This window comes from Ochlerotatus camptorhynchus, unplaced genomic scaffold (genome assembly GCF_037179485.1).
Source record: "Ochlerotatus camptorhynchus isolate MF236.1 unplaced genomic scaffold, CSIRO-AGI_Acam_v1.1 ptg000443l, whole genome shotgun sequence".
Classification (NCBI taxonomy): Eukaryota; Metazoa; Arthropoda; class Insecta; order Diptera; family Culicidae; genus Ochlerotatus; species Ochlerotatus camptorhynchus.
This window is the reverse complement of record NW_027040929.1, coordinates 3,333,941-3,355,339: the sequence shown is the minus strand read 5'-3', so window position 1 is coordinate 3,355,339 and position 21,399 is coordinate 3,333,941. Positions and strand designations below refer to the sequence as shown.

Genomic DNA, 21,399 nt, shown 5'->3' with positions numbered 1-21,399 from the left:
TTTAAGAAGAGTGGCCTTCTTGCTATCAGCTGATGACGCCGCAGCTACCACCGTGGCTGCTGCAGCAGCAGCAACAGCAGCAGAATCGTGAATCGTGATTGTGCACAAAAAGCCACATTTGATAAAGTGGACTTGGGATGAGGAAGGTCGGTGGAGCGGTGTGTGAGAGTGAGTGGTGCCTTAGAGTAGCAGCAATTGTCGATAAATGACATTTCGCGCAATTGCATAATTTTCAGCAAGACACCGCCGCCGTTCGGTCGTGCCTCTAATCGCTTTGTGGATTACCTACATTTACTGGGTATATGGGCTTATGGGCTATACACAGCCTCCCGGTCGGGTGCCTTAGTTGCACTCCGCTACGACGACGTTGGTAATGATTATTGTCTCGAAGCCGCTTTGACGAAGCTTTTCTTTCGATGAATGGACATTTTCTGTACTGTGATGTGGATGCTTGTTTTAGCCAATCCCACAGTGTGAAATTTAATTCGAAGAATATATTAGGAAAAAATGTATGCGGTTGAATTGTACATTATGTACGAAGTAATAAGTGCAATTCTCGATCCGATTGAGGGTATTTAGTGTTGGAAATTTGTTTAGCTTCAATGTATGATCTTATTTCAAAAGTTCAAAATACCATCAATGCATATCATAACTTCATTTCAAGTATTGCTGAGTCATTAAAGGAAAGCTAACCGCAAACACAATTCTGGTGCTAGCAATATTTTTGTAAAGTGGGTTGATGTTCATAGACCAGGGTGGCCATTTTCTTCCTCCACTCTCACCTTGAAAGGTCAATTATTGCGGTTTTCTAATCCAACTTTGTGCCATTATGACATAGAAAAAATGATTTAAGAATTGTAAAGATGTACTAACCCGTGACTAAAAATTTCTGGTGGCCTAATTTATTTAATTAAAAAAAAAATAGAAAGACTTCCCGAAATTGGAAAATGGAACTGATTTTATTAGATTTAGAATAACAAAATTTTTAGAAAAATTAAATACTTTTTTTCGGGGCGGTAGCTTTCCTTCATACTATATCTCGGATTTCGTGGAAATAAAACTTGTTACTTCCCTATTTCCTATGACTACATTTTTTCTCAGTTTAGTAGTGAAGCAATTGTCAATTGACCTATTTATGAAAAATAACAGGCTCCACCTGTTTTCTGCAGAACTGTGTTTACGGTACCTACTAGCTTTGCTAGTTCAATATACACCTATTTAAATTGCTGTTCTGTTTGAGTTCAATTTAAATCATTCACACTTCCCCCTCAACGCACATAAAAAGTTCAATTACCAAAGAATCCCAAATCGACATACGTCAGCAGTCAATTTCCTGGGTCAAAGAACCGTTCGGCCGCCGACCATTGCTTGATTCTAAGCTCACTCACCACTACTTAACCGTGACACTGAACGTCGGTGGACACTGAGAATATGCGATAAAAAGCGAGAGGAGCGCATTGCACAGAATAAATTACCATCTAATTTGCGCCCAGTATTCTTCTGACTCATGCTAACGGTTGAAGTTTCTGCGAAGGTGTCAATAACCAATTTACTTCGCTCTTCAACGGTTCTCCGGGCGAATAGACACACGCGTCCGTCTGCTCGAAAGAATGGTGTTCATGCCAGTTGCCTTATTCGACTCAACCGAGTGGGAGTGAATCCTCCTATCTCCTTTTCTTTGGGTACAAACATATATGCAAAAATCCGTCTGGGGTGAGAACACTCCTTGGTTGCATAACTTGATAATATGTCAGACCGTATAGAGATTTTTACAAACAAAACGTAACTTTGAATGCGCCAGCTCCCCTGAATATATCGATGCATCCCATCCCGTCCTATCCGTCTCGTGACGGCTGAATGATCTCTCTTGAATATTGGCGGTTTTCACTTTTCTTAAACTATCGATTTCATTGCTTCTATAATACTCGCTGGTCGGATACACGATTTACTTTCATCATTTTCGTGAATCGTTGAAAGTGGTTAGCCTTCTGCTCCGTTAAGCTACGAAGTGGTTTAAAATTTGCACGCTTTTGGACGACTGACTGGGCACCCTGCGTTGCATGCAGGTTTGTTGTGGTTGCTTCTGCATGAGCGCACGAGATTTTATTTTTCGTTGAGTCTCGTTTGGAAAAACGCGCGGAAAATGCCTGGGTACAGAGAGAAGAAGATGCTGCTGCTGCTGCTTGAGCGAGTGCTAATGAATGTTGACCATCTCAAAGGCGTTTTGGTTTTTGTTTTTATTGCAGCGCAATTTACCATAGCCAGCAAGTGAGCCTTTTGCATCCAACCTATCATCATCGTTTAAGCCGCAGATTCAGAGCGCTCTGCCGTTGAAACCCCAATAAATATTGAATCATAGTTGTTGTTGGAAATTAAATAATCAACGCAGCGTAACGAGTGATTCTGAACAAGTGCACCAGCGGGGATGATAAATATAAATTACTTCACACCAAGCTTAACATTGTTTGTTTTAATGAATAGCGATTTGTTTTCGCGTATCACTGTAGAGGCCAATGAAAGCGAATCGGAGTTTTGCGAAAAGATTGCAGTCCATCTGCAAAACCCTTCGTTTATGGAGGCATTGACACTGAAAGTTAGTTTATTGCATACATTATATCATGGAATTGTGTTTTGACTGGAACCAGATGTATCAGATCGTACTTGAGCACCTTTCATCGATTTTCTGCTATTATTGTATCCAAAATAGGCGGACTTTGTTTTAATAGTATGGAAAAATATACATCTTTGGTCTTTTTTTGGGCAAAGGGTCAAACATTGAAAAACTTACCATCCACTATTTTTTTCGTCTTTTTGATAGTGTGATCAAGATCATGTAGGGGAACCAAATTTAGTGTAAATTGTATAACCAAATCAATCAAAGAAAAATACAGTTCTCTTATATTTTTTAGAGCGTTTCACTACCTACGACATTGTTTTGTACAGTACCATCTTCTTCCTGGCAATGACGCTCTTACACAAGCTTGTGTCTGTGTTCAACTTAGTGTTCTTTGAAGCACTTCCACATTTGCTATTTGAGAGATTTCTATAAAAAAAAACAATCACATTATGGCCATTAGGAATTTTTTAATTTACTTTTTGTGTATTCAATAGAAACGTACCATATTTTAACTGCACAAAGCTTTGACTAGGTAGAATCAATTCTAATCACAGTTGTAATTGTGCTGTTCTTTTAATTTGTTCAGGTTGATTTGAAGTCAAAAACTCGGTTTGGGGAGACTTTATCTCCGAGAGTGCCCCAGCAACATTTTTTGTTTTATTGAAGTTTTATAGCAGTTGATATAACCAAACTATAAAACCTTCACTGACGACCACATTGCTTCAACAACCTGACAACCGGTATAAAGCCATGTCATGGCCAATTGGCCCAGTTTTAATGCAATCATTAAAACTTGATATGCGAACTACATTAGGAGCATAGGTTTTATGTCAGTTTTATCACACTCTACACGTGGTTGTTAATAATGAAAGCATAAAATCTCCTCCTGGTCAGAAAATTTTAACAACCTTTTGATGACTACCATAAAACTATATTACAACCGCATAAATCGCTCCTGAAGAAGTTGATAAAACATGATACGCAAAACATTTTGACAACCTGGAAGGTTTTTTGGATGATTTTATTGAGAAATATTTTATTGTGGTTTTATTCTTTCGATGTTTGATGTTGCTGATATTATTGTATATTGAAAATAAGACGACTTTATTACAATTTTTAACCAATCTGCATATGCTTCAGAGCATGCCGTGCAATATTTATGGTGATTTTTATACCAAATATGAGCATAAATTCAGTGCGCCATATGAATACTTAAATACAGGGATATTTTTAATTCGTCTGCAATTGCACCATGCATTGAACAGTCATTAAAAGATTATATAACCAAACTGTTAATACTGTTGATCAATAACCAGTCACATATTATTTAATTATACATAGATGTATGAAAGTGTTTTATCACCTATCAATTAAAGCGTAATTATTCATACTTTTGTGAAATTTTTTCATACTTCGACATTTTTTTCGTTATAACTTGCTACTCCTTAAAAATACCTCAATATACCATACTCTCCTAGATTGGAATTCTATAGCATAACATAAACCTAATGGTTGCATCTTAGCATTTCGTAGTCCAAATTGAGAGCGTTAAGTTATATTTAAGCTCTATAACTAGTTTGCTGGTTTTATTAGGTACAGCGAATCAAAACAAAACAAAAACCATAGCAACCTGTCAAAAAGTCAACATTCCAAGCGATCCTCCTATTTTCTCTTGTAATCAAGATGTAAGAAATGTTCATTGGATCCACTTAAAGCTTTTTCAATTCAAGGTTTAAAGCCGTGATACCAATACTGGCCATCTCCAACTGGATTTAGTGAAACTGTCTGCGTTGGTTCGTGGATCTTTCGGGAGTGTATCGGAAAGCCGCTTGTTCAATATTTTTAAGAGCTCCTTCACCGCACTATGCCTTATGGTCCTCCAGGAGTTTCATATTGGCGATCGTCTCATCTTCATCGTGTTCAAAAGCACTGAAGGGGTTTTCATTTCATGTATCTGAACAGATTTGTTTTTTTTTTTTATATTTCTTATCTGTAAATCTTAGACCTCTGATAAAGATGATACTTGTAATGAGGCTTTAATGAAGGTCTAAGACTGCTTCAAGTTTTATATCGGTCATGAAAAGTATGCCATAAAACATAATTGTATGTTTTGTTTTGGTTTTATTCTGCAGTTATAAGTAGTGATACAGAACCACCTTACAGCTACCTTTAAAACTATGAAGTTTGATTTTTAATTTAGTAGTCATAAAACAGTTTTAAAGACGACTTGACGGCCTGATTTAATGACAAGCACACAAAACCGTAATACAACCACAGGCTGCAAGGGGTGCTATAATAAAACAATGATAAAATAAGAATAAATCTTCAAAGAATTAGAAGAATTAGTTACTTGGGTGTAGACCCTTGACCAAACGATTCGTGAGAAAATGACCAAACTTAGTTCGGGGACAGTTGATCCCTTAGGAATTGGAAACACTTGATCCCGGTATGTGTGTGAAAGTTTGTATCGAAATCCATGTCATCAAAGGGGGATCGAATTAACATCGTTAGTGTTAGTTTCTTCAAAAAGTTTTTATAGGATATGCCAGAAATATGTACTTTTGAAAAGGATGGGATCGTTGGTTCAGTGCACCGAGTCCGAGTCGAATGTCGTGGGTTCAACCCCAGACCAGTCTATTTACAACATATATAACATTGCTTAATTGTTAGAAACGTTTAACAAACGTATTCTATGACTTACTCTCCCTACTAACAATTTCCACCTTTCCCGTGACACTTATGAGGAGTCGCCTAGTTCTCTGCATCTCTCTAACGCGGCCGTTGAATCTCACTCAAGTTTGAGTTCCATTTACTCAAATTCGTAAAAATCACTGACTGACATTTTCCTCTAATATAAGTAATTGTCACTAATATTCCAGCAGACATTTTGAGTAAACGGAATTCACTTTTTAGTGAGATTCAACGGCTGTGTAAGTAAGTGTCAAACTAACCAGTTCCAAGGACGTGACCAGGACAGTTCTCGATCTTTGGAGGCTTTATCATTTCCATATTAGATGCAATTCGATTAATGTGAATACGTCAGAAAAATGTACTTTTGAGAATTCGTTTATCACATTAATATTTTTAATGTTACATAGGAGTTTGACTATTAGACTGATGCAAAATTTGAAATTTTCGCTCCACAGTGTTCAAACGGTTTCTAATCGGATCCTGATTAGCCTCCGAAAGTTTAAACTCATTTGATAAGAAACTGACTTGGCACAAACCATTTGAAGTTTATATGGAAATTACTATGGGAAAACAAAACTTATTGTTCATTGTCATTTAGACTTTTTACGTATTGTACTGTTACCAAATTCTAGTACTATTCTTATGGGAATTTTTCCCAGCTACAACTTTGCAGAAGTTCGTTTTTCAGCCAAACGTCACATTAAATAGTTATTTATTGTTTAAGAGATTGATAATCTTATGGCAAGATTAAGCAACTGTATTGTGGGCAACACTGTATTCTACAGTGTTACATAGTAGCCATGATTTTTGTCCTCTACTCTACGCGCCATAAACACTAATGTTGCCTGCAGAACAGTTGATTGCGCATAATCATAAGACTCAGTGACTTGAATCATTAATAATTTTTGTTCCTTACATTTGATCGAAAAGTGGTCTTGAACTAAGTTGTAGCTGGGAAAATTCTCAACAAGCTCAGCTATCATTTTTTAAAGTAGAGTGAACTGGTGATTTTTGAGATAGATATGAATCGAAATTATGGTTTCGTTATAGTAATTCCCATATAAACTTCAAATGTTTTGTGCCAAGTCAGTTTCTCACTAAATGAGTTCAAATTTTGGGAGGCTAATCAGGGCCCAATTTGGAACCGTTTGAGCACTGTGGAGCGAAATTTTTTAACTATTACTGCCGCTCATGGCAAATCCGTCTTATAGCATCCATCAGCAAGCCGAGAAAAACGCATTTAACGCGTTTGCTTCTCACCATAGCTTCTTACGTAATGGGACAACCTGTTTGGTTATTTTTCCAAACTTTTCTAGAACAAAGTTGTTGAGTTTATGTAGTATTATGAACATATGGGTGATTAGCTACCATCTCCATTGAAAAAAAAAAACAGTTTTGACAAAAACGCTCATGGAACCGTCTTGCGATGAACGGCAATATCAGTCAATATGAAAACTGCATCTAATATTTATTTTTTACGCTGAGATATACCCAACATTATTAAAGGGATCAAGTGTGTCCTAATTTTTATTAATGAAATCTTTAAATAAAATACTAGCAATTTAGGTTCAGCAGTGACAATATCGCAACATTTATCATTTAGTTTTACTTTAGTTTTTTTTTAATTTATTATACATAATTAACTCATTCAGGCCGAAATGAAACACAAATGGGTTTTAAGCGTGGGATATTATAATCATTTTAGATACATGTTAGTTGTTTTCTATTTCAATGCTCAGCATGCGACGCTTCAAAACTTATGAGAGTTCAGTATCAAGATCATTGGCGGTTAAATTGAGTAACCAGCTTCACATTGCTCATACAAGAACATACTCCTGTACTCCATGTGAGTTGGTGACAAAAAGGCACATTTTTAAGTGTAGTTTTGCCTCAAATCAGAAACTAGCCACCTCTCTGGGCACCCAGATCAAGCCTGGGTGTGGCCAACGTAGTCATGACCAAATTTCAATATGATCACCAATTATCTTTGGTATGAGTTCTCGAGTATATGTGTATGTGTTGGGTTTTGGCCCAATTTAGAAAAAGAACACTTCCACGGAGCACCCGTAATTTGTCCAGGAGTGGTCAATGAGGTCCTAGGCATTTAATGGGATTGACAATGAAAATTATTTTAGACTCTCATGTAATTTAATGTGTCGCATGATGGGTTTTAGCTAAATTCAGAAATTGGTCACTTGTAACATGTCCGGATGTGGGCACTGCGGTCCTGGACTGTGATCATATGACCACCAATGATCTTATTTTAGAAATCTCATGTGATTTTATGTATCATATGATAGTATGATGTAATTTTGAACCATTTTGTGATCCTGAAAAAATGTCGGCTATTTCAAAATTACGAAAAATCATCTGGTAGGGTGGCCAGTGAATTTTAATTTTGAAATTCCCGGTTTTTTCCGGTTTTGCCGGTTCAAATCTTAAAAATTTCCCGGTTGTTAATATTCAATAAAAAAAAACCCAAATTGTACACATTTTAGAAAACATGGCCAACTAATTTTCGGAGGTTATTTGTGGGAAAATAAAAGCAAAATTACAGATAGTATTTTTTAAAGCTGAAAGTATAAATTCAACTCTATGATTCACTAATGTATTCAAAACAACCCTAATAAAAATTTTATGGTTAATTTGCTTAACGACGTGTTCTGGGTATCATCCAAACCATTTGTGGAATAGTTCAATCATTTGGATTATCGTTCGTTTATGGTAATTTTTTATTAGGGAAATCATTGATCATTGATCATTGAGCTATTTATTGAGTAACCTGGAAGAATAGGTTATAAGACAGAATTGTGAAACATAAGAGATTTAATTAATTTATATAAAACCTAAACTAAATATGGTTCATTAAATTTAATACCCACGTCCAATAGACACTCAATAGACAATAGACACTTGAAGAAAATTACTGAAAGGTTATTTACTGAGAGCAATTTACTGAAAGATTAAACAAATCTGATAACAATCTGCATAATGCTGCAAGTTTTGAAGAAAAAACAATTAAAATGTGAGATTTTTAAATTTTTCAAGATCACAGATTTGAAAAAAAAATCATACTTATGAGTCGTAGATACATTTTAAGGGTTATAACAAATTATAGAACAATCTACAGAATCTTGCGGACAAACCTTGGATTTTTTAGTAAAATTTAGGAGTATTCAAAGTGTTGATTTCAAACAAATATTGAGGAGGATTCTCTCATAAAGTTCTGAGCAGAATTCCAGAATTATTCTGACATGAAGTCCTTAGAAATTGTTAGATGAATTTTTAGTGATTTCTGCAAAGAATGCAAGTTCTAAATTAAATTCTTAGGTAATTTTAGAAGATATCAAAAAGAGTTGTAAAAAAAATCTTCATGGAACATTCCTACGTTATTCTGAGAAGATTTGTATAGGGATCGTAAGGAAAAAGACAGATGAATCTTAAGAAGAATTCCAAGAGAATTATGATGAAAATTCAACAAGAAACAGTTTTAAGAGTGTTCTGGCGATACCCTACACACTTAGAAATACCTAATCTTACACATAACGGAATCCATCTTTGACATAAAGGATGAGACGTAAACAAACAGGTCATGAAAATTAAGTGCTCCGAGACTGAAAAGTTCGAAAGTACGTTTGATTGAGCTGAATTTCGCGTATTTTATGGTTCAATTTTATGTCAAAATTGACGCTCGTATATGCCAGTCTCAGAGCACCTAAATTTACATCATTTTTACATTTTTCTAAGTGTGTAGTGCGAAAGATTCATCGCAGAGCTCCAACTAAATTGATTACAAAAAATTGGTGATAATTATAAAGAAATTCTTTATAATACACCAAGGGGTTCCTTAATAAAATTGCGAAAGATTTCTGCTGTTTTGAATAGAGTTAAAAGAAATTTTTGAAAAAAAATTCAAACGAATCAAAGTCTCCGGATAGGTTCAAAAGAATTCTAAGAAGGATTCCAATCAAATTCTTAAAAAGGGTTTCAAGGAAATTCCAAAAAGAATTCAACGATAATTAATACGCGAAGTGTTTTCTGGCTTATTTCAGAAGAAGTCTATGATAATTCAGAGCAGAATTCCTAGTTAATTCTGCAATTCATATCATGAGAATTTTCAATAACGGTTCTTACAAATATTTGTTTTCAAAGTGCAGCATCTCAAATATTTTCTTTTAAGACCCATGCACTTTACATCTGAAATTGAAACGATAAAAATTAATTTGAAATATTGCTGAGTGATTAAATTCTAAAAACAAAGACTGATACGGGAGGAAATTGAAGAAAATTGTGCAGCAAACTGAGCAAGATATTCATTTGGTAAATAATCACTCTGTTTTAATGGTTTATCCTGAAATTCTGGTGTAACAATTTGTTCCTATGGTATGGTAAACAGAGGATCTGGGAGGGCTATTAGAAACTTCTTACCAATAAAGTAATGATTAGCTAGTAAATTTTGCATTACATTTTATTTTATTTGCTCGTATTTGCGTAAAATAATCAGACATTTTTTATTTCATTTATTAGCTTTTGATTGATTTTATTTGTAACTACATTCGAAACGTTTTAAGTTTTCTGTTTTGGTTTTTTTTGTGATCTGATAGATTTCCTAGATTGACTAGAAGTTTCGAACCTAACGCATAGACTTAATAAAAAGATAGGTAGAAAAAAGTATGTCATGAAGATAGAAATAAACTTGTTGAAGATGAAGGGCAAAGTTAAACGCAAGGGCTTTATTTTTCTTCATGTCGATAAAAGGGATAAACACTTATGAAGACATGATTTCCCCTATTTTTTTCTTTATGGCAAAATGCTTCGATCTGCACAAAACTGTGATGACCTGTTTATATCTTAGGTCTTTATGATAACAATTCGGCTTAATTTATTCTTCCCAAGGTAAAAAAAAAGGTTAAGTCTTGAGTTGGGTTCTGTATTTTTTATTAAGTTTCGCATTTATGTGCGATCGCCACAACTTTTCATTTACGAAAATGATTGTATACGTTTAATTATCGCTTTGAGCGCAGGTTTCCTGTTGAATATCATTTTTCAAGGAATCTAAATGAGCTATTCATTTTAATTCGTTCCTTTCGGAATGATCCTCTCATTGTTTTAAAAATAACTTAAAGATCAAGGTGACCGGATGTCCAAGATTGTAGGAATTATGAGCGATCTTCAAGCTAAACAATTAGTACTCAACTATACCGTGAGATCAAGGAAGCTGTTTAATCTTTTCCTGATTGCTGCTTAACATGAATGGAGATACCTACCACTTTAAATGAGCATTAATTATCTAGAAGAAAAGAATCTGCAGTTTCCGATCGGAGTTCTACGTCGAGGTGCGTGTTGTATTGGGTCGTTCGTCCGAAGGTGAGGGATGCGGTTTGATAATAGATGTCTGATTTGTGATTTCCGGCTCAGGTCATAAATCCGTCGCTCGATTGTTCCGTACTTCTGCTGCTGCTGCTGCTACTGCTGCACAAGTGCATACAACGATGCACGATCACCATACCGTGTCTTCTTTTCACTTATTCCGGTGTTGTTCTTAATCCAGGTGTGGGCTTTGGTGTCAGAACAAGAGAAACCAGACTTCTTTCGCGTACTTGCGCTCACACTCACTCACACTTAACGAGACTATTTGTGACCACGGTTTTGTTCTGATCCGGACATTGGTTGGCACTCGAGACCAAGGAGATGTGAAGTTAGAACAAAGAAAACCAGTTTCAGGATTCCATCAATCAGCGGTGATCTGTTCTGAGTTCACTGGTCGAAATGAGCCGCAAACACTATTTTTAACATATCTGAATTCCATCCAATTCAATTTATCACTTCTTGTGGGGATTTTTATCCATTCATTTTTCGTTTTGGATGCAAGGAACCTTGAGAACTAACACATATTCCAGGCATAGGAAAACTTGCTGCACCTTAGCGCATCAAAAGTGTTACCGCGACGGCCGAACGAGAGAGACTAAATGCTGTGTTGTGGACCGCCGCCGCAAAAGGCTTCGCTCGATCGAGACTGAGAACGAAGAGTTGGTAAAGAGAGCCATGTACACACCGCGTGCATGTTGAGACTGAGAGATCGCTTACCTGTGTGGGATCGATCACCGATGACCATGCCTCCGAATGCGAGCATCTCACGTGTGCAGGCAGAGAGGTTCTTTCCGATGAAAATTCGTTTGAAAAATTGCCCGGCTACTTGCCTTGATCATGGACGTACGTGTGATGTCCTTGTGACTAATAAACACATCCACCACATTGGCAGTTGCATAACGTATCTATATACACGATTGCAGTTAATTGATTGTGTGTGTTTTGGGTTTGTATTTGATGTTTAGAGGCCTAGCTGGGCGGCCACAAAATTTATAGCCATTGCTAAAATCGGCGAATTGACCGCCGCAGATCGTAGCCGGTAATACACGTTCAACTGACTCAGCCATATAATTTTATTTAGTCGGAAATGAAACCTTGAAATCGATATAGACTTACTATGCTACTACAACTGGTTAAGTGACTGCTGCAGAATGGTTGATGTTGGCACAAATCTCTACAGATGCAATGATGCAAGACTGCGTAACATGTAAATTTTTATCGCAACTAGTGGACGATGAAACGATGGGTTCGTCACTTGCTGATGATTGAAATCTCCAGCAAAGCCGTGCATGGCGGTAAGTGCGCTTTACCTTTGAAAAATTGGTGTGGTTGATGAGGCAGATTTGATTTTACTCCGTTTTTCTACATTTCCCTACGGTCATATTTTCTGTAAATGTTTTGCCTCTTCTCTTTCCTTGTCCGCGGGATGCATTTCGTCTCGGCCGGGGGTATCTGTGTTGAAATGCTTGTGGTGTGGGGTTGTATTGATTGCTTTACAGGTTGTTTGTGACTGCTTATTTATGTTACACCGAACTGGTTAACATAGGATCAATCAGCGGATGATTTAACAGCTAACAATATGGATCGGAAGCTACATTTACTGGATGGTGTAAGATTGATCGTTCGATCGTTTGCATTGGATTGATCAAATCGATTGCATTAGGTTTCCGTGTTAGAGGGTCAATTGTTGTTCATGCACTTTTTTTTACAGGAAAATGAGTGCCGCTATGTGTCATGTAATTATTACGATATTTGAAATGATATAATCTGTTGAAGTTATTGTTTAATCTACTGCATTGATTTTCATTTTGAATTTTCTATTTTGTAAACATTCAATTCAATCTCCGACGCTTATGCAGTCAAGTCAACCTGCAGCTGCTCCGAGCATGGTGCGACAAATATGATAACGATCAAGTGACCAAGCGCACGAACGCAGTTAAACGCCATCAGTCAAGCGTCGTTGTCGTCGTCACACAGCCACAATCAGCATTTCTGTGGTGGATTTTTTTCGCATGATCGTGCAACTATTTTCTTTATATTTTTTTGCCTTTTTTTTCGCAATGAACTTGTATGCTTGATGTCCCACACCGCGTTGACTAATTCCGCGCGGTCCTCGGTGTGGCTGTGCTGTGTTGTGTTGATGGTCGTACAATGTCAATGACGTCTTGTCAAACTCTTCTGTCATGCGGGACAGATATAGTTTTGCGGTTGTGGAAGCCGGTAGTGACTTACGCAATAGGAGCTTGCCTCACTCGGGCAGGCAGGGTAGTGACTTTGACCTTCTGCGATGCTAAAGACACTGGCGAATGGTACTTGACAGTGGCGGTCATTGATCGACTTGAGGCGCCCGTGGGGGGGGGGGGGGGGTTGAGTGTAGTGCGATGTTGTTTATGGAAAACGATCGCGGTAATTCCGTGGAAGTTAACCTTTTTGGTATGAGTAAACACAGGGGAATCCGTGGTTACTTAAAATATACGTGAGTGGATTCTAAAGTTTATATTTGTATGGAAGTTGTATTCCTTTTTGTTATCTCTTTAAGAACTTGTTTACATTACAAAATTTTCAAGATCTACCAAATCCGTCTAGCATCAGAACGTTTCCGGATTTGAATCTTCGAAATAATTGCTCTGTGTCGTTCCGAAAATGACATAAAAAACCTTCTATTACACACTTTGAAACAGTGCATTGTAAACAAAATGCAATTCATCCTCCCTCACCATTGATGAAAAATCATGGTTTTTTTTAATTTATTTTAGAGATTTTTAGACGTAGGCCGAAAAAAAAAATCGAGTGTCCCGAGGCCGAAAAATGTGTCACGCGATAAAAAGCGGTTTGGTTGAATTTAATCTCTCGTCTTTTGTGATGGAAAGTTTGCGTCTTCTGGGACGTGTGCTAGTGTTGGTCTCAGAGCATGATGAGTTTTTCTTAGTAAGTTGGTTTATGAGCTTTTACTAAAAGTTTGTTTTTCGATTTTGGTCTATTTTGTAGTGTCCATTATGTCCATTTCAGAAATGTTATCATGTTTGGTAAGCTTTCAAATATGTTTTCATAAAAATTTGTGATATTTTGTTCACTGTGTTTTTTTTTTCAATGCAATCCAGTTTCCTACAAATTTGTCTCAAACATGACGTCTTCGATTTGATTTGCCGTTTTTCGAGCTATGATTTATTGAAAAATATCGAATTAGTCGTGAATCAATATGACCGAGTTCAAGCACACATTTGGTTCATTGCTTATTAGCATTTGGCCAGATGTCAGGTAATACGAATATTTTGTACAAGTTACGAATAATATGATTTAAGGACTGGATCGAAAATAAGTTATAGGCATATTGTTCTTTTCATATTCATACAAAATATTTTAAATTGTAGAAAAGAATAGATAGCATAACAAAAACAAATAAAAAAGTATTCTTTTGTGTACTTTTATGATCTTAGATTTTGAGCCTCTTATACATTTTGGACAGATTGACAAAACAGATTTTTCGCACAATATTTTTTTAAGCTCTTTCATGATCTTAGAGCCTTAGCATCAATGAAAAAGGTTTTCAAGAAACACGATTTTTTTTTCGATTGTTTTAGCCCAATTTGTTTTCCACAGAAATGGTCAGAACCCCACTTGAATATCATGAGCTTTCGACAACTCAATCATCGTTTTTGGGTAGGATTTTTTTTTATTCATGGTTCATAACAAAATGGTATAAACGAATCTCTACGCAGAGAAAAGTGGAAATCTGTCTACGAAGGTTATGGACACCCCCTTACTCTTATTTCTTTCAATAGGTATATTGCGAGGTATATTGACAAGTATAGTCTTGCTTTCATTCAACGCTCATTTCGGCAAAAATACTATTTTTCAGAATTATTAATAATGATAATTTGTATTTGTAAGATGCAAGAAGAGAATGTAAAATTCGTATAGGGTAACCGCACCAATAGTGGAGGTACGTACCTCCACTATTGATGAGTTTACCTTATGCCATATAAAACCTGTCAATTTCGCTTTCAAAGGGTCAAAATCAGTGATTTTATGATCATTAAGCGCTTGCGATGAATGAGCATTCAGTGATCATAAAATCGCTAACTGTAACCCTCTGAAAGCGAGGTTGACAGGTTTTGTGTGTCATACACAAAGTTTTAAACCGTTAATGAAATCGATACTTTTTCCAAAATAATGTATCTCGGATTCTAGTTATCCGTCTAACTGCTAGAAAGATTACTACCACCACTTTTCAATGATCATGCTACATATTTCTGATGTAGGACAGTAAATTCCAGTCTATTTTTTAACAAAACTTTACCGTAGGGTCAGTAGTTCAACTAAAAAAATTTATCATTGAATATTCTATTAGTCTTTTTTATAAGCATTCGGGAAAAAAAAACATGTGAGGCCAGACATTAATCAGCTTTTGCTTGTTAAAACGGCCTGTCTAGTGTCTACTGGCAGAGACGAATGACATTACAATGTTAAAGTCTCTATAATAAAATAATAATAATAGCACAGACAAACAGACATAACACATTGAATATTTCTCACAGTAAAACATCGTCGCTAAAACATTATCGCCATCTGTTGAGTACACTGTGGTGGGTAGTACGCTGAACAGATGGCGGTAGTGTGTAAACGTCAAATGCAAGGGAATTGACTATGCGCACCACAGGTGGCGGTACTACCAACTACGATACTTTTAAATTTACCGTTAAATGCTTGTTCGATGAACTACTTGCGAGTGTTAAGTCTGTTTGTCTGTGATAATAGTGTCTACCGATTCGTCAAAAATAAATCCGGAATTTCCTGAATCCACCACGGTTCCTTATGAAATGATCAATTAGAATAGGAAAGCTAATACTCTTTTCAACAAGACGAAGCATACAAATCCGTTACATGAATGTTTTCGGTTAAAATTGAGCCTATCGATATCGATATCGAGTTGAAGTTGACCATCTCGAATATTCCCATAAAATTTAGATGATACAATAGAATACCTACCTACTTTGGAGCAAATCGTGCCATTAATATTTGGTAAAGGTTTTGGCTAAAATTATTACGGAACCAATTTTTTTCCTCTCGTTTTAACTTAAAAAAGTTCAAATCTCCATACATTATTTTTCCTGTTAACTTTTTGCTTCTAGGAAACTGGCGTCATGTTGTTAGAAAAGAATAAATTAATCATTGTGTGAGGTCGGTTATGATCTAACATCTACTGACAGCATGGCGCCACTTTCCTAGAAACGAAATGTTAACCTCGTTTCGTTCGTTTCGTTATAAATGTTAACCTGTTATGGATATTTTTTTTTGCTAACAATATCAATTTGGAAGCGAAAACAGAAAAAAAAAATTTGGTGAGTTGTTCCATAAAAATTAACATTTTCCGGTTTTCTGCATAAAAAATTAATCTTCGCAACTTTTATTCTCTAACCACATCTGCTCCAAAGTACCTAGGTACATATTCTATTATCGGTAAAAATAGTCGCTCGACCAAAATCATAAATTCAACCATGTCTCGTTAATTTTAACCGTTTTTATTCTGTTTCATACAGGAATGCTAGCGTGGACAACATCCAGAAAGACAGCAACCTGCGCAGTGTGGCAACGGAAACTGATACGCTCAGAAAACAGGTGGCGACACTGAAGCGTTCGCACGATAACGCTGTTGCGGAAAATGGGTAAGTGGTACACGACCGCTGAATTCGACTCATATTTGAGTTCCGCTGTGAGAAAATGTCTCTCAAATGCATATAAAACATACAAAATTCAGTAGGAATGATGTTTAACCAAATGGATGGTACCAAGCCCTATTTTCAATATGAATACAAATTGAATATCAAAAGTAAACTTTTGACACAGATGAATGAGCAAGCAAACTTTCCAATAGTATAGCAACATTAGAAAATGGATAAATAGAGTCTGAGATACCTACATCATTTTGTAAAAAGGGTCGAGTTCATTTTCAGTGTGGTGCTCGGAGCGTTAAGTAGAAGCTACCCTGTAATCTCAAAATCACACATTGGCTATCCAAATATTGGGATTAGTTAGTCGTTAAAACAACAATTTGTCCATGTCTCGGAGACTTTTCTTCACCTTATTTAAATTTACTTTTCTATTTTCCGTACACACAGACGTCTATCGAATGATCTGAGCGGCACTGCTTCGGAGCTGACGCTAACGAAGCGTAAGCTTGTCGATTGCCAGAAGGAGGTGGAGCGCATGAAGTCACAGCTACGTGAATATGTTCAGGAGATTCAGCGTGCCGAAGAGCTGCTATGTATTAAGGTAATTAGATTTTTGTGCGCTTTCACTATTTAGTAGTCTTATAGAAGCAAGCCAAGTTTGATTTCTTCCCTATTTTGAGATGTTTACCTATTTAACGCGAGTTGATTTAAGAACATTTCACGAGACGTGCCGTTAGGTAGTGTGCTAGTCTAATTAGTAGGTTTGTTTTAATTTTATGCAATTTGGAAACTGTTTTGCGATTTGGAGCACTAATTAAGAGGAGATCCTTTTGCATAACATTTACAGGAACGCGAGCGTGGAGAGATGCTGGAACATTACAAATCGCTTTCCGAAGGAGTGAATATGCTGGAAGTAAGCAACCAAACGTTGGAAGTCGAAACTGCGGAAGCCAAGTGAGTAGCGTTTAAATTTTCCACTTCATATATTAACACGAAACACTCTACGGGACTAACGATTTTTCAAATAAGAAAAAAAGAAGAAGATATGACTACCTATATGTAGTAGTATCCTCTTCAGTTAGATGCAATTTTCCATCCGTACCCCTGTTGCACTGTAGTATCATAAATTAGAAAATAACTGGAATTAACTTTTTACCCTCGGTTGGTGATATCCTTCCTTCTCTCTGTTTTTTTTCTCTTTGTCTATTTCACTCTTAATCCGCTTTCCATCTAATGCATGTGCACTGTTGGTTTGTGTGAATGCGGTGAACCGCACTTCTAACACACGGTCGCCTTCCGTGTCCGTAGGTATAAATATAGCTATAGAAGATAATTAGTTTTTCCAACGTTTATTGTTTTATTGCCAATTTATTTTTATACTTATATCCCTTTTTCCGTATCAATTTCTCGACGACCATGCAACGTGGGGCATGGTTTTTCCTGCTGTCCGACAAAAAATGAATCAAATTTCCTGTGGGAACCCTATGTTTGGAGCAGAAAGTTGCTTCAGGAAGCGGAAGGTCGCATCAACGGGCTGCAACAGCAGGTCGGATTACGCCAAGCGGAAATCAAGACATACGAGGGGCAGACTAATGGGCTGTCGGCGACCATTGTTTCGTTGGAGACTGATATTGCATGTCTTAAGGAGGAGAACCATAACCTTCGTGAGGATCTGGAAGCGACGAAGGAACTGTGTAACAAGTTGGATCTGCAAAAAGATAAGTTGAATGCTGAGTTAGAAGAACACTCGAACATTCGCGAACAGTTAAACAAGGAAAATGCAACACTGAAACGACAGCTGTCGTTGGCTAAAACAGGAGATAAGGCAGCGGTGGATGGTTTGCAGGAATTGCTTGCTGCTAGCCGGTCGGAAGTAGAGCAGCAGAGGATTGTTACCAATCAATTGAACCAAGAAGTGAAGACATTGAAGGAACAGGTGGATGAGTTGAGTTTAAAGTTGGATGAAGAACAACGCAACGCTGCTAGAAGTGAAGCCCTAGCAAGTGAGTACAGCGTTCAGTTGCAAGAGCTCAGGCGAATGATTACCGACGATCGATTCGCACAAGTGCAGTCAAGAGAAGAGGAAGATTATAATAGGTATTCCACATTTTGATGACAATCCAAATAAAGTTTACTGCCATTTTTTTTATAAAGTATTATGCTAATAGCTTATTACAATTAATGAACGATATTATTTTCATATCATAAGAATCAAGCCTTATTTGAAACCTGAAGAATCCTTTCAACAATCCAGTAGTCAATCGAAGCGTAGCAGTGTCTTGGGAACGTTGAGATCCGAATCATCCGAAATTCCTCATTCACTTCATTTTATGGATAGATTAACTACGGCTGTTCGAAACATGGAATCAGGAAGCATCGATTCATCGTCGTCTAAAGAGAGTTGTTTTGAGGTTCTCGAAAAAATTCCAAACTCACTGTTTGATACAGAATGCAATAAGGTAGTCAATCGGTATCAACTAGGTCATGAGCCAAGCGGCGAAATAGAACTGGAACGCATTGCACGCAGTCCTTTGATAGTTTTACATGAGCAGCAAGAGATGTCTGATCACAATATGACGAATCGAATTTCTATGGAGCCAAATGTGCTAGTTGGAAATGCATCAAAATCTGTTAAGTCTTATATTGAAGAAAGTTCTAAAGTAATCAGTACCAGTGCTGCAATAGAATTTTCAAGTGAATCGTTTTTGGAAATAGATAAGATACCTCAACAGCAGCATACCATATTTCATGAGGATGAAAAACCTAATTCATTTGAAACTAAGTGCTCCAAAGATGCCGTTAGGTGTGTATCTGGGCCTAGCACAGTTCCTTCCAATCCAGTTGAAGACACGTATATTGCGCTGAATAAACCACAGGAGGGAATATCCCGTAGAGACCAAAGCGCACAGGTTAATCGAAATGGAGGTAACATTGTAGTCGTGATTGATCAACATGCTTGTGATACATTGGAACCTCATTGTCTTTAGGTAATTCTGATGTACCGACTGGTTGGACGGTATCACGGTATCGAAATTCATCGAAGTCGTCATCTTCAACGGGCAACGGGAATCGTAGTAAGTTCATTCCTCTGAGTTGTAGTGTTTTCCCATTGAGGTTGTTTTTGAAATATTCGTTACTAACAGATAAAGATAAAACATTCTAACTGATTGTGCATCATTCTTAGCAAAGAAGCCTTCGTCGAAGCAAAACAGGGTGAAATCAAATGCCAAACGGACAAGTTTTGAACTGGAAGATGAAAGTGCCCCATTCGAAAGTAATTTTAATTTAATAGAACAGAATCACAACAAATGACTAGGCCTTGTTCCAGATTCGCAGTCTATTCTTGAGGATTTCACTAACCAGGTTAAAGAGGCAACTCAAACGTCTACTCCAATCAAAACCCGTGGTTCGAGTATCGTTTCGGGTATGTCCTCAGATATCCTGATACGCGATAGATATTCGAGTCGTTCTAAAGGTGCCGTAGTACTGCCAGAAATAGTTGTTCCTGAACAAAAAGATGATCATGATAAGTCTCCTGCGAAATCGTTCAGGGGTAAATGATTTATCGTAGTACCTAGGTATTTCATTTGATGCAATTAATTTCCATTTAAAGAACGATCCAGCATGAGCTCTGAATCAACTAATTTCAAAAGCCTAGAGCATCAAATAGACATCCATGAATCGAAATACGAGAATTTCAAGAGAAGCTTTCGTAGAAGCAGTCAGGTGACCAAACAAAATTTATCTTTAGAGAAAGACCTATCAGTTGCAACTGTGCCAGATATCTCCGGCTTGAATTTGAACGGCACTCTGAATGGTGCCGATAAGAACCAGAAAGGTAAGATTGATTTCTACGCTTAGGACTGCATTATTCGACTTTTTCTTAGAATTAGGTTAATCGTTCTATGCTTCAATGGAAGGTCTGAAAGTTCTAAAGGATGGCAATTTTTGTCGTCATTGAGAGGCCCATTTTTCCTACTAATCGTTTCCCATTAATAACAGAGGGGTGCACTATTCTCTCAATCTTCTCCAGTCTCAAGTGCACACAATGCTAGCAAGAAAATGGAAAAACCAGAACAATCGACCACTAGTGGCAAAATAGATGAGAAGGGTTCAACGGTCGTCATTTATAAAACGGTACAAGGCGAACAGTTGATTCTGGCGGATGACCAACGGAGAAATGAGTCTGATTACGAAACTGCACGAGACACCTCCGGCAGTGTAATGGTAATTGACGATTTGCGTCGATTTAAAACGCCAATTAGGACACCTACTGTGCCGGGTGGAAAAGCTTCATCCTCACCTCTTCAAGCTGCGAAAAATCGTGGAAAGCTTCGTCCGTCGACTGGAAGCGGTAGTAGTAATGGAGGAAACGCTCGATCTGAGAAAAAGAAGTGTGAGCAGCGAAAGTGGAGAGACATCTTACAGAATCACCAAAGCCCATACAGCAAGCAGCAGACGAGCGGCACTCCGCCTTTGCCCCTATCAGGAGCGACGACTAACGACCGGAGAATGACGATAAATTGTAAGTTAAATAATTGCAAAGATGCTAATACCACGTAGCTACCTTTCGTTCTACGTTCCTTGCTGAGTGTATAATTTTGATAAGATTGAGTCTGTTCAGTGGTGTAATTGGGTGAATTTGATTTAGTATATTAGTTTCTCTTAGTAGGCTCTACCTACACCACTGCCGTTAAAGCAGAACTTCAAGTGCCACCCTTGATTCCGGCTCAGACAGCATGCACGTGCGCTAATGTAATTTAATGAATTTTAGATGAAATACTTGACACCCGGAGAAGACGAAGTAGTCGCGCTTTGAAACCGGTTGATGCGAATGATAGTTGCAAAAAAGCCCTTCCGGTAAGTCCAAATACGTCAAGCGCTCCTGGTGGAAAATTCAACCCGACGATAGAGTGTAACTATGATCCTAAGTCGTACGTTCTCAACTTTAAGGTAAAGGTACCGGGTAGCGCGAAGGCAAAGGAACAAGTGATAAATGGTAGCAAGAAATAATTGTAGGCGTTGAATATTTTATTTTATAAATCAGTT

At 37.2% G+C, this 21,399-nt stretch overlaps 3 protein-coding genes across 4 annotated transcripts in view; 2 read left to right on the top strand and 1 right to left on the bottom strand.

Moving 5' to 3' along the window:
* The window catches only part of Cep135 (Centrosomal protein 135kDa), a 72,510-nt gene extending 53,978 nt beyond the window's left edge, over positions 1-18,532 (top strand). The window contains exons 6-9 of the mRNA XM_065234814.1: positions 16,219-16,344; positions 16,798-16,951; positions 17,198-17,304; positions 17,848-18,532. Coding sequence (XP_065090886.1) covers positions 16,219-16,344; positions 16,798-16,951; positions 17,198-17,304; positions 17,848-18,463 — 1,003 coding nt within the window. The 3' untranslated portion in view covers positions 18,464-18,532. The remainder of the gene's footprint in view (positions 1-16,218; positions 16,345-16,797; positions 16,952-17,197; positions 17,305-17,847) is intronic.
* Positions 1-21,399, bottom strand: part of LOC135711855 (uncharacterized) — a 186,671-nt gene that overhangs the window by 22,625 nt on the left and 142,647 nt on the right. For both annotated transcript variants that reach the window (XM_065234824.1, XM_065234825.1), the window contains exon 2: positions 10,576-11,059. The gene's annotated coding sequence lies outside the window, so the exon portion shown is untranslated. The remainder of the gene's footprint in view (positions 1-10,575; positions 11,060-21,399) is intronic.
* LOC135711814 (uncharacterized) lies at positions 19,975-21,363 on the top strand. The gene is made up of 3 exons (XM_065234768.1): positions 19,975-20,188; positions 20,384-20,875; positions 21,125-21,363. Exons 1-3 carry the CDS (start codon positions 19,975-19,977, stop codon positions 21,361-21,363), a joined length of 945 nt encoding a protein of 314 aa, XP_065090840.1.

Excerpts from the sequence above, each read along its gene's own strand:
- LOC135711814 (XM_065234768.1), top strand. The coding sequence starts at position 19,975 with ATGAGCTCTGAATCAACTAATTTCAAAAGCCTAGAGCATCAAATAGAC. Across the intron at positions 20,189-20,383 it reads TGCCGATAAGAACCAGAAAG|TCTCAAGTGCACACAATGCT; the intron begins GTAAGATTGATT and ends AATCTTCTCCAG. Across the intron at positions 20,876-21,124 it reads CCGGAGAATGACGATAAATT|ATGAAATACTTGACACCCGG; the intron begins GTAAGTTAAATA and ends AATGAATTTTAG.